The 13,186-nt window shown below is 49.9% G+C and overlaps 1 protein-coding gene across 8 annotated transcripts in view; it reads right to left on the minus strand.

The window, feature by feature from the left end:
* JADE1 (jade family PHD finger 1) overlaps positions 1-13,186 on the minus strand; it is a 300,977-nt gene that overhangs the window by 8,299 nt on the left and 279,492 nt on the right. For all 8 annotated transcript variants that reach the window (XM_055550175.1, XM_055550176.1, XM_055550174.1 and 5 more), the window contains 5 exons: positions 12,675-12,862; positions 10,178-10,389; positions 7,389-7,556; positions 6,072-6,188; positions 2,120-2,641 (listed from right to left, as the gene is read on the minus strand). In XM_055550175.1, the coding sequence (XP_055406150.1) occupies positions 2,120-2,641; positions 6,072-6,188; positions 7,389-7,556; positions 10,178-10,389; positions 12,675-12,862 (1,207 nt within the window). The remainder of the gene's footprint in view (positions 1-2,119; positions 2,642-6,071; positions 6,189-7,388; positions 7,557-10,177; positions 10,390-12,674; positions 12,863-13,186) is intronic.

Genomic DNA, 13,186 nt, shown 5'->3' on the forward strand with positions numbered 1-13,186 from the left:
ATGGAATGTTAATTTCCTAGTGTGAATTACACTACCTAGCTAGTGTGTGAATTACCCAAGACTCTTGAAAACAAATTTATGATTTGTTCTTATTGTCACCCCTGCTCTGATGAGTCTTCTGCCCAATACTGTTTATAATTACAAATAACTGTACTCTCTGCAGCATGGCCACGATTTCCGTTTTTTTTTAAAGCCTCCACCCTAACAGGCCTTGTGGCACATTCTGGAAAACGTGGTTTTCATTTTAATAAGCTTATTTTAAACTGACACTAAATGCCCTAAAATCTTAAAGACTCTTTAAAGTAAATGCAAGTAATGCCACACAGACAAAAATCCTGCTTTATTCCCTATTCTCATACATCATCGGCATTCTACTTAAAAAGCGACAGTGATGACTCAAAAAAACCTTCCGAATTACAAGTGCGTGTTCATCTGAGTATCTTATGTACAGAAGAGTTAGTACACCACAAGCGTTTTCTACACTTTTATTCTGTGGTGATTGAGACACACACACAGTCCAAACATTAGACTTCTCGTCGTCCCTCCTGAGGACTGACTCCAAAGCTCATGCAACCCCAAGTACAGCAGTTGTCGAGCTGGGACAAGGCTTCTCACCAGGATTCCACTGTATCCTTCTGAACCCTTTTCTCATCGCTAACAAAAAGGTCACACAGACCTGTGATTGAGGCGAGGTCTTCTTCACACTCACCACCAGGGGGGGCACGGGAGCAGGAGAGCCTCAATGCCGCGCCCCTCACCTCCCCTCTGCCTGAATCCTGGTGGGGTGTCACTGTCAGGTTCTAGAACAGTCTCTTCTAAGGAAGGCCCACCAATGCTCTCACTGCCACGCCTCCTCTGCCAGGGCGGTGCTGGTGTCTGTGAGAGCCGGGCTTTTTCGTTCAGTACTTCCCCCACGTATCCCTATTCGTTGCCTAGGCTCTCACTTCCCGTCAGCTCTGAGTCAGATTCTCTCCCAGGCAGGTGAATCACTAATAAGTTAGGTGCTTGGGGGACATGCGTTAACCATTTCAGGCCACTTGAGTGCCTTTCAGCACAGGCTGCTCCTCCGTTCCATCTCCCGTGCACTAATGAATTTAATCGGAGCCGGCTGTTGGCAGCAGGGCAATCAGGGGAGCTGCCGCAGAAGGTGCTCGGAGACGCATCGCCAATTAGTGAGCTTCAGTCAGAAGCTACCTACAGGGAGCAGGAGGCCGGGGGGGGGAAAGACAGCCCGCTCCTGATTATTCCTGTAGCAGGAAAGGAGGTCCAGACGGGGACTCCAGAGATGCTGGAGAGCTGGGGAGATACAAAGCAGCAACAGCGGAGGGGAAGTGCCGCCAGCGGAGGCTGCGGGCAGAAGTGTGATCCGGAAGTGTGCAACGGAGTGTGCTAGTGTGCCCACGGGCTCCTCAGTCAGATCACAGGCCTCTGTGCACCAGGAATCCCACCCCACGCCCACACCAGACAGAGCACACAGACACATGGACACAGCCACACATACACACAACACAGACAGCCTCAGTGGCGACGTAGCACCTCGCTGCGGGAGAACCGTGGGGAACAGGCATGCACGGGCGTGGCGGTGATGCACACACGCTGGCACCCACACCTGCTCTGCTCAGTGACTGCAAGGGCGAAGGCCCCGTGAGGGAGCCGAGGAACAAGGCTGGGCCGAGAGGCAGCAAGGCGGGGGTGCCCCCCCAGGCTGAACAAAAGATCTCCCTCCTCTGCCCGCCCGCCCCACCCCCGGCACCATGAAATCCGTTCTGGCTCCTCAGTCTGTAAACAATTCTAAGCCCATCCCTTGGCCATTTCCCTGGGGCTGTTCCCTCTAGCTCTAGAATGGAGGAGGGGAAAGAGGCACCCATGTGATCTCCTAGAAGAACAGTTAACTATTTAAAATTAAACCAGAGAAGCTCCCCATTCTGTGGTCATCTTGCGTGTGTGTACATCGAGTTTCCCAGCCCATAAATATATGGAACCAACACCACCTCATGCTGCAGTATGTACAGGGTCTGAGAGTAAATGAACCGGCTACCGTCCCTTGCTCTGGGCCAGCGGCCGTCTCTTTGCCGTCGTCTTCTCTAGGTCACTACAAGGTGTCAGTGTCGATCATTACCCTCTCCAGGTCCTGCCGCAGGTGCGTGAACAGCTGCAGCCTCCTAAACAAGACATCCTGCTCCCGCTTGGCTAGATTGTCCTCTTCGTCTTTCTTTGGAGTGATGAGGGGCTTGTTGAAGTTGACCTTCCTCTTCAACTTCCAGTATTGGTACAGGAAGTCCACCACCTCCTCGGGCAGCCGCAGGGCCCTGGCTACGTCCAGCAGGTTGACGAACGTGTAGAATTCGTCCTCCAGCTGCTGCAGCTTCTGCTTGCGGACGCTGACCCGGTGGGCCTCCTCCCGATTCTGCTCGAGGCCAGCGAAGGGCTCCAGCGGATCCCGTGGGGAGCACTCAGGAGCCCCATTCTCCTGAGCGGTTCCCTCACCAAGGCCCTCCTCGGCTTTGCGATGAGAGCTGTGCTTCGGACAGTAGGACTTGAACTTGACTTCGTCGTTCTCTGCCAAGATAGTCTTCATCTCTAGGCCCCGGTCAAACGCACAGGTCACGTGGAAGGCCGTGCGGCAGTTCTTCACGGAGCACTGGCAAGAAAACAGAGCAAGAGGTGGGGTTAGGGAGCGACAGGACCCGAAGCCCTGAGCGCAGGCACCCCGTCCACCCGCACGCACGCACGCGCGTGCACCCGCGCACACACATGCACACACATAGAAGAGCTGCACTTGGAGCGCTCAGGACAGAAAGGCTTCACGTGGATGACCCCCAGCAGATCTAATTGTGTTTTAAACAAGCTATGGCTTGGGATTCAGGAGGCTTTTTTTCATTAACCAAACAGTAACTCTCTTACAAAAGCAACTGCATCCAGAATCACCTCGTAAGGCGGGCGTAATTATACAGGTGGCACATGCAGATGTTCTCAATACACAGCGTGTACTCTGAGGCATTCACTTGTTTTTTTATCTGAGCTTTTTTAACGTGTATATTAAAAGCCTGAGTGGTGAAATCTCCTCAAGGACAACACCAGTCAGAGATGTTACAGGATCACAGGGGCCCTTCCTGTGGCCCCCAGGACGAGGCCGAACACAGGTGGCACACTCCTCCCAGCAGCGGGGGTTGCTCAAGACCCAGGAGGTGAATTAAAAACTCCCAAAGAGATGCAAGGAACCAGAGACTGGGACCACCCCGCACAGACAGCGTGAGACTAGTCTCTGCACCCTAGGGAAGCTCTGCCAGATGCAGAGGCCTCCGGGCCCATGAGGCCAAGCTCCGAGACCCGGGTGCGCCACGCCTGGCAGCGCAAGCGCGAGGGACCTACTGCCAGCAGGTGGAAGGCAGGTCAGCCCAGAGGTCAGGCACTACCCAGCCCGATCTCCCACTCACTGCCCCACCAGGAGGACCATGTAGTGCCTTTGATCCACACAGCAAGCTGGAGGCCTAGCAGGAGGAAAGCGATTAACTTCTCCCATCTGATCAGTGCTGGGAGAATGCCAGGGAGGAGGTTCCTGGTGGTGACTGAAGCCAGTCCCTTAAAAAGCAACACGGTATTGTTTGAGGCCAAGAGATCCCAGGTGCGGCAGGGCTGTAGAAAGGAGAACAACCCGCAACCCGGTGGGGCGTGGGGCCAGCTGAAAAGCTTAACTAAACTCATTCAAAGGAGCCCTGCACAGCATCGTCACATTCTGCAGAGGCTGGGGCTGGGGCTTCTTCCCCTAATCACTTCAGTATTTAAGAGGGGACTCAGTGCCAGTCATGACTTCTTCCATTATGACAAAGTCTCTTCTACCCAGAAGTACAGAAAATCTAGCTTGCTTCACAGAAAATCTAGCTCACTTCACAGAAAATCAGTTCCCCCAGTGTACACACTTCAAGCACACAAACTAACATAAATCTGTAATATTGTCTTTAATAATAACCTCAATTCCAAGCAACGTGTGAAATCCGCTTTGGTGGCACAACACACACACACCTGGCCACTATCAGTAAAAGGCCAAGCGCTCCTCCTCCTCCGCAGGCAGCCAAGAGGGGAGGCAAGTGGAACGGACAACAGAGACGCTATCAGTGTTTGGCGCCAACAACATTTTACATCAGCGCCCCAACCTGCAAGAGGAACACGCCACAGCAGAGCATTTATGCTGGGCTTTGTAAAGACGCCAAATGGCCTTCCTCTGGGTTTTCCCATTCAGGTTGACTCAGCAAACAGATGTTACAGAAACATAAGCCTGAGCCTTTCCAGCTGCAGACATTTCAGACAGGAATTCTTTAATAAAATCAGTCTATTCTGTGAAGATATGAAAAATCATCAAACTTCCTTGGCCTCTCCTCCTTCAAATTAATGTTCTGGAAAAAAGAGGTCAATGGCAACAACAACAACAAAAAAACATCATTTTATCATCTCTGTTTAAAAGAGAAGCAGAGATCCCAATGGCCTGCCTCCTGTAAGCATCAATGAAGGACCTGCTCAGTAAAGGGTGTAATCTCTACCCTCAGAACATCAGGTACCTCAGGAGAAAACCATTTCCATTTTTCTTGGTTTGCACAGCTTGTTTCCTGAAAGTATTCACATGGGCAGTCTATACACACATACATATACCCACTCCAATGTCTTTTTTATTTTCTTTACTTTGTGGCTTTTAAAAAATTTCTCCTCCATGTCCTCTGAATACAATTCTCAAGCCAAAGGCTTTTGTCATGTTTTAGTTTTAAGCAGATTCCATTCACATACAAAAAAATCTGCACTATTTTCAAGGTCCACAGCCAAATCCCACCAGCTGTCTCCTGCCTCACCCTCTGAATATTTTTGTTACATTTTGGATTCTTGAACACCAGTGGAAGTGATAACGAAGAAAAGCACAACTGTTTGGCGTGTAAAATGCAAACTTTTTAAAAACCACCAGCCACTGGATACCTTACCGAGAGGAATATCTATCAGCCAAAATACAAATTGATTTTGTCAAATGAGGTCACTTCTTTCAAAGCCGCAACTGGTGGTCTGACCGAGCTTGTGCAGTGTGTGTCTGTGCTGAGCTGCTGTGTTTTCTGCATCAAGAGAGAAGACACCCCAAACCAACACCTCTGCCCTCAGGACGTGACCTGGGGACTGAGGAGGAGCGGGGAGGACTGGGGGGGGGGGGGGGGGGGCGGGGGTGGAGCCATGGCCCCGAGGGGGCACACCCCACAGGAGGAGCCAGCAGGGCCACAGGCAGGACTTGGAGACCTTGGTGGAACAGCGTCTCAGGCCTCTTAAGACTAGATGCCAAAAACGTGAGGCCCAGAAATTAACTTCTCGAGCAGTCTTTTACACAACACAGAAAACCACCAGGCCATCTATATTTTCTCCTTAATTCTTCCTACATTATAACCTTCCACACTTGCCTGCACATGGACACAGAAAAAACAGGCGCAATTTTTACATACAGGCTCTCCCCACAACCCCACCTCCCACACACAAGAGCATAAAAAAAAAATCAGAAATCCAGGCTGTGCAGAACCCTAGGAGCAGCACCTCAGTGGTGCCCCCTACCCAGCTGGTGCTCCAAGGTGTACCTGTTTTACCAAACACAAAAGCATCAGCATGCCAAGCTGACTCCAAACACTGTGTACCAAGACAAGGAACCCACGTGCACGCCTCAGACACCAGCAGGGCCCCTCAGCAGGTAGGGGGTGACTGTCCCTCAAGTGCTCAGCCTCCAGCTCGCCACCAGGGCTGTCCCCACGACGCCCGGCTTGTGGCAGCAACGAGAAATAGGCACAGACTGGAACTGCCTGGCGGCCCAGGCAGACTTCTGAGCTGCCCTGTGACGGTTACAACTGGTGTTCTGGTTACAACCCACCAACAAAGGCACGCACACCGGGTGTGGCTGCACCCCCCGCCACCACCACCGCCGCCCTCAGCAACCAGAGATGGCTGTGCTTCCTGGAGTCCAGTCCCAGCTCCAAACCCTGTGATAGTTAGTTCAGAACCCTGCCCTGCAATGCAGGGAAGGGCAGTCACACTGTCCCGACCGAGCTGATTACCTGTATGGATGCCCCAAACTTCTCATTGCAGAGGCTGCACACAAGCGCCCACCGACTGCTGGGGATGTGGGACACCTTCGTGATGGGCTCCATCTTCTCGGGGCTGCCGATGCTCACCTGGAGGCCGAGACACAGCAAGACAGAGCGGTAGAGGCCACCAGACAGACAAAGGCAGAGCACAGACAGGAGAAACTTCAAGATGCTTCCTTCCCCACAACTCTCCTACCAGGGCATGCCAAGGGGCCCTCGCCCTCCTAGCACAGGTAAAATCCCACTTTAAAGGGGCAAGCTCCACACCTGGGGAGGGGGGTTGGGTTTCATCTGATGCAAACATCCTGTTTGTAAAGACATTCAGATATACCAACGTTCACTGCTCACCCGAGTGATAGCTCAGATGTGTACGTATCAGGACAAGGTAAGCGAGTACACCTCTGGTCCACAGAGAAGTGGTCAAGGCTGGAAATCCATCTTAAATATACTAAAACACATTGTGAACAACTGAGTAAGTAGTGACTGCTTTAAACTAGTAGCTCTCTTTCACTAGAGAAAAACCATTCTCCTCAGTCAGAAATGTTTACTACATACTAAATAGAAAACTACCAAGATAAATAAGATGCCCTCTCCATGTTCGGGCTGGATCACTGAACTGTATCCTGTTAATAGCAAACTGTGAGATCCCACGTCCTGAAACCTCACTTCAAAAATCACTCAGATAACTTTTTTCCTCAGGAGAAAAATGCACCAAAATTACACACCAAAAAATGCTAAAATTTGAATCACAAATGATATTCTCAGAGTGAGCCGTGCAAATTAAATTAGTCAAGGTCTGGGACTTGAAATAAATTAGACCAGACCTGAAATTAAAAAGGTCGAGGCTAAGTAAGAATTTTAATAAAAATCACACAAATGTGACCTAGAGCAGTGGTTCTTTAACCACAACTGTGTGGCCTGCGTGGTTCGCCAGCTCCAAGGGGTTACAGCCCACCTCAGGGGAAGGCCGCGACGTGAACGCCATGGGTCGGCTCCCGGGAGCTTGTGCACAGCGGAGCGCCAGCTGCAATGGCGTCTGAAGACAGATCTGAACACCTCCACCCAGGAATCCAACTAGTGTGGCTCCCAGTTAACGTCTCTACAAACGTTCACACTGTCAGCAGGTGACAGTGTGCCTCAGATTCAATTTAAGGTGGAAAAAGGAGTAGTAACTCACAGGCGGCGTTTTACTCAACCACTGCGATGAGGCCTGCTAATTAATGAATGGCTCCCCATGAGAATGAGCAGCCACAGGCTCTGGGGCTGAACCGCCAGAAGGGTACCCACCTCGGGGATCCACAGCGCACAGCTGACGTGCACCCACTTGGTCCCGCTGCGGGTGGGCTTCATCGCTCCTCCTTTCTTGGGACACAGCAAACACTTGGGCTGAACGCCCAGGGCGCACGTCCGGCACAGCCAGCTGCCCTCTGGGACCTTGAGGATTCCGTAGCAGGCCTATGAAGACACCGCACATCCCAAGGAAAAGAGAGAAGAGAGTTGTTTTTCCCGTATGTCTATTAACTTTAAACACCTAGAAAGAGTTTAACAGAACTGCCACCAAACAGAGGCACTCCCTTCAGGAAAGGTGCCGGGCAGCCTCACAGACAGGAGGTGGGGGCCACACACTCCAGGGGGGGGCCTGAGAACCACTCAAGGACAGAAAGGTCCAACAGAAATCTGCTGTGTAGCTACAGATACCCCCTGTACCAAGTTTCTAAATATTAGTAAACCCTCAAAACACTCTCCAGGGCTAGATGGGGTAGGCATCCCTCTGATTTACTGATGCAGCTGAGACAGAGTGAGGAGAAAGCACAAAGCAGCTGAGTCTCCCAAAGCTGTGACATGAGAGACACCTCTGGACATGAGAAAGAACCAAGGGGCAGCCTGGGCCCCCAGGCTGAGCAAGCTCTACTAACCTGGCCCCCACGCCTCCTCACCCCAAGTGAGCACCACAGGCACAGAAAAATGAGACCTTCTAGACAAAACAAGAATTTGGTCTCTTTGGCTGATGTTCAAAACAAAGCCTCCTTTACATAAGATGGCAAATTACTCAAGACAGCAATAACTGCAGAACTCAAGGCAACTAAAAGCCATTAAGATGGGTCAAAGAAAGAAAAGGCAAACGCTAAAGAAGTGGAGAAAGCAAACCGTGATGGGACCAGGAGCACAGTCAGAGCCGTTTAAAAACACCAAACTGTTCAGAACTGTATCCTTAAATGAACTAACTACAAGTCAGGAAGTGGAGAGACAGAGTAACACAACTCCAATTCTCCAGACAGGAAAAACACAGCCGCTATGCAATCTGAATATCCAGGACGCAAAAAGGAAACCACAGGATGAGAGTGCAGCAAAGTTAAGTGACCCTGAGGCTGGCGCTCAGGAGCAGCGTCGGGGCCGTGAATGAACCACTGTCAACACAGCCCGACCGGAAAAACAAGACAAGACAAAACTTTTTATAGAACTGACACTATTAAGGCTTCAAATACCAAAAAAGTCTATATCAGGCACTCCAGAAAAAAGTCTCATATGAGCAGGTAATTTTTTCTTTTTTACTGGAAAAACAAGTCTAAGTAAATTAGAAGATTAAACAAAGGATGCCTTAAAGACAAGTCATGAAGAACATCCCAAAAGAAAAAGGAACCAGAGGAAATACTAAGAGACAATGAGGTCTAGAGCCGCCCCCCACAACCCAGCCCCCGCCCTGGGGTTCCAGTTTCAACTCTGCCAGTAACCCACTGTGGGACTCTGAGCAGCCCACCCTGACACCAGGTGACTCATTCATAAAACAGAGGGTTTGAGTAGTTTCCAAGTAGAACTCTTTTTTTCAAACAAAACTTTTCTCAGGATGAGGGGGGTGAGGCGGGGAGTAAAAATGGTAGGGAAAAAATAAAACCTAAATGTCATCCAAGTAAAATAGCACAAACAAAGGAGCGAAATGGTAGCCACAATGCGCATCATGTTGAGATGACAAAACCTCTATGAGAATTCTCCATCATCCCAAGGAAAGCTCTTTGGTCATCTGAAAATCCAGAGCTACTATAACATAATCAGCAGGAGACTATGGTTCATGTGTCATGAGGATGAGATGGGCTAAGGCCACACAGCCTGTGAAGTCCCCGGGCAGAAGGGACCCCCAGGAGGCAGCCAGAAGGACAAAAACAGCCCAGAATCACAAACTCGATTCTTCTTCCCCAGAGGTCACCAAGCCACCATCCCACACAAGTCTTCAAGATTGTTGTAAATCTCAGCATCAACAGGTGAGCTCAAAGCAAGTACCTCAGAAGAGTCTTCTAAAGAGTTTATATGAACACAGTCCCCACAGACATACAGATTACTTTATTACTGTATTAAAAAATAAATGAAAGAAGAGTCAAGATGAGATTCTCCCAAGCTTTTTAAATTACCCTATGCCCATCCTTACTGAAGCAACCGCCAAATCCTATTGACATCAGGGAGGACAGGAAATAACGTTCAAGAAAAAGGACCCCTTTCCTCTTGTTTAAGGGCTCAGTTTATTGTGATGTCAGCAAAAGTGACGTTTTGAATTGTGTCCAAAAAGTTTATGTTCAAGTCAGTCCTAACCCAGAAGAAAATAGATGTAGTCAGTTACGATGAGCTCACACTGGAGTAGGGAGGGCCCTTCACCCACTGTGACGGGTCTTCCTACAAGAAGACGGCCAAGTGTCAAGACAGAGAGACATAGCGAGGACACGGAGCGACGGCAAAGCCGGAGGCCAGAGCGGTGCACAGCTGCAAGCCACGGAATGCCGACGACTGCCAGCAAGCCACCAGGGGCCAGAGAGGCGAGGAGGGGCGCTTCAGAGGGAGCGTGGCCCTGCCGACACCTTGAATTCAGGCTTCCCATCTCCAGATAGCAAGACAATTTCTGTCATTTTAAGTCATCCAGCTGGTGGTACACTCTGTTAGAGCAGCCCAAGCAAATTAATACAGGATCCCATTCTCCTGGCTGTAAAAGCAGCAAGAAATACTTGAAACACCCGGTATTAAGAAAGAGATGGGCACACGTCCTTAGCCCCCCGTCTGTGGCTTCCTCCCGGGCCCCGCGGCCCGCCTACCTGATGCACACAGATGTTGCACTTGTCGCAGAACACCATCTCGTTGCCATCCTCGCCATCGGGTGACTGGCAGACGTCACAGACGACATCTTCGTCATACTCGATCCCCAGGCCTTCCTCAGTCTCAATCGCATGGTTCATGTTGTCATAGCACCGCTGTTCAAATTCCTCCAGGACCCTCTCCATGGTGTATTCATCTAACTCGGGCATTCCTGGAGGAAAAATGCCGCAAACCTACTTTGATAAATCCATGAGTAAATATTATAATATTAGTTATACTAACGAATTCACAATGAAGAAATAAATGTATCCTGAGTGTCCCAAATATCATCTGTTGAACATCTCTCTGACCCTTTCAAGGAAGGATCTTTAAATTAAAAGGCAGAAAGATATATCCACGCAACAGTTTGTTCTTTATGGTCAGGTACTGAAGACACAGCACTGGAAGGTAGAAAAGTGAAAGATAAATCCCAAAAGTGTTCAAGGATATTAAGTACTGAATACATTAGACTGTCGTTTCATTACAATATTATATATAACAACTAGCATGTAACAGACTTCAAAACCATGACCATATAGTATGGCTTGGTTATTTTTTCAAAAAACATTCCATTTTTTCAGCTTAAAATGGTGCTGAGAACAGATTTCACTGTGAATACTCAAATGTTTTTACCTGGTTTATCCCTCCTCATCCTCTGAATTTACTAGTTGAGATGCATAAGCTAATCAGACCCATGAAAGACAGAAATACAAGCAATGTCTGAAGCAAAGAAGACAGCTCCTTGTGAATCAAATAAAATGCACTCTTATGCAAGAAATGACCAAAAATAAACTTCAAGCGGTTATCATGGTTATAACTAGTGGTGGGATGAGACTTTTATTTTCTTCCATTTGTGGATGTATTCCAAACTTCCTACAATGAAAACACTCATGCAAGAAAAGAAAAAACAGGCTGTAAAAAATAGTAAAACACATCTAAGAAACAACAGAAATGTCATCAGAGCCAACAACTCTTACGCATTACCATAAATTTAATTGACATTTCCAGATTTCAGAAACTTGGAGAACACGACAGTGCTGGCACTGTGATAGCCCTAACGAACACATATTCAAAGAGGCCACCTCTCATCTCAAACCCTATTTAATAACGAGATCGCTTCTGCGTGGCCAGACGTTTTCATCTCAATTCTTCCTACCAGTTTTGAAAACATCACTGGCTTTGAAAATACAACCCTATACCCTATAATTAATTTTCACCATTAAAAAAACCAATGAAAGCCAAGGTCGTCTTCAAGCATGTGTTCAGTATGTGTTAGACAACTGCAACACTTATCCTGCCAAAGCGTTCAGCACTGCCTCGCTGTCCGACAGAGACCCAGCACTACCCCTTGAACCATCCACAGAAGCCCCCAGCCCCTGGCCGTCGGTCCCTCTGCCTTAACTCAGGACACCCAGCCAGTCTGGTGGCGTACAGGGGTTTCCACAAAGTCTATGAAGCTGAAACATAGTATTCTGTCCAAGAGGAAACTTCCGAACAGATTCTATAAAGCAACCTCGTCACCTACTAACAGTCTAGCCACTAATATCTAAAAGCAAGGACCATGAGGAACCAATCAGCTTTGTCAAAATTCCCAGCTCAGTCCACAGGGTCTTTCCCATTCAGGGGCTGGGGAGCAGCAGGCGCGGCGGCACCCGTCACACGCCAGGCCCCATGCAAGGCTCAGGGACGCACGCAAACACAGTCTCAGTCCTGCATGGCTTTGAAATCCATCCACCATTTCATACATACTTACATAAGCTAGGCTGCAAAGAGCTTGTGCCACCACTTCCCGACCTCAACCCCCAGCACAAAGGTAATTAATCCTCACAGTCTCTCGTGGGGAACCCAGACTCGGCCTCACTGACTTGCCGTCTCCACACACTCCAGGCAACTCTTAGCAATCAGAAGTGGCGTGTAAGCCGAGACCCAAGTGTCATCCTGGTCGTGACACAAGGAGATGCGAGCAAAGGCGGTGCAGGAACCCTGAGCTGCACATACACAAGAACTGACTGATGTGTAGACAGATCGCGATGGGCGGGCCACCCGCTAACGTGGGGCTTCACCCAGGGAAAGCCAGGACAGACAGACAGAGCACTCGGGTTTAGCGAAAGACTTCAGGGGACGGCTGAGGTGAAAGCACAAGCACTGTGTTTGGAAATCGGTGCGCTTGGCTGGAGTGGAATCTACTGTGAGAAACAGCAGGTCAGCGCTGGAGAAGCGATCCGAAGAGCTCGGCCTCCCTAGCTTCCTGGAGGTAAGGAAGTGGCGGGTTCGGGGCTGTAGGTCAGGGTGGGAACCAGGAGCCCCGCTCCTCCCCTCCTCACAGCCCTCCGCAGCCCACCACTCATCCAGGGAGCACACGCAGACTCGACGGCGCCCCCAGGCGGTGAGGAGCTTCTCCCCTCACCTGCAGGCCTCTACTCATCCTGTACACAAGGCCACAGAGCCCTCTCTCACCCATCTCCTTAAACTCCTCGTTGGTCAGTTCCAGCCACGCGGCGTCCATGTCGTTGAGATCGTAACGACACACACTGTCAGCCAGTGTGCGGATGTCAACGTAGCCCAGCTCCGGAGGCTCGGAGCCTGACGAGACAATGTATTTCTTGGGCCTGATGAACATGAGGGATTTCTCTTCAGATACGACCCTAGTTAAGAAGAAAACAAGGCAGCGGGGTTACCCTTCCTGCCACGAGGAAGCAAGTCTGTCTGTCAGAAGGCCCCAGGCGAGCTTCCACCTCCGACCCTCAAACCCCAGGTCACCGCCTGGTTAAGAGAGTTAACACCCTAACATCACTGCTAATAAAATACAGTAGGAGTCATTCAAGGCCCTAAAATAAAACTAGATGTCAAGTGACAAAACTACCGAAGTTGTCACCACCAGCTTCTTCCGTGTGGCCTCCCAGGACCCTGCGTGCCTGCCGCCATCTGACAGGGGCGCGCGCACACAAGAATGCACCCGCCCTGAGTGT

The sequence above is a fragment of the Bubalus kerabau genome, chromosome 16 (assembly GCF_029407905.1).
Source record: "Bubalus kerabau isolate K-KA32 ecotype Philippines breed swamp buffalo chromosome 16, PCC_UOA_SB_1v2, whole genome shotgun sequence".
Classification (NCBI taxonomy): Eukaryota; Metazoa; Chordata; class Mammalia; order Artiodactyla; family Bovidae; genus Bubalus; species Bubalus kerabau.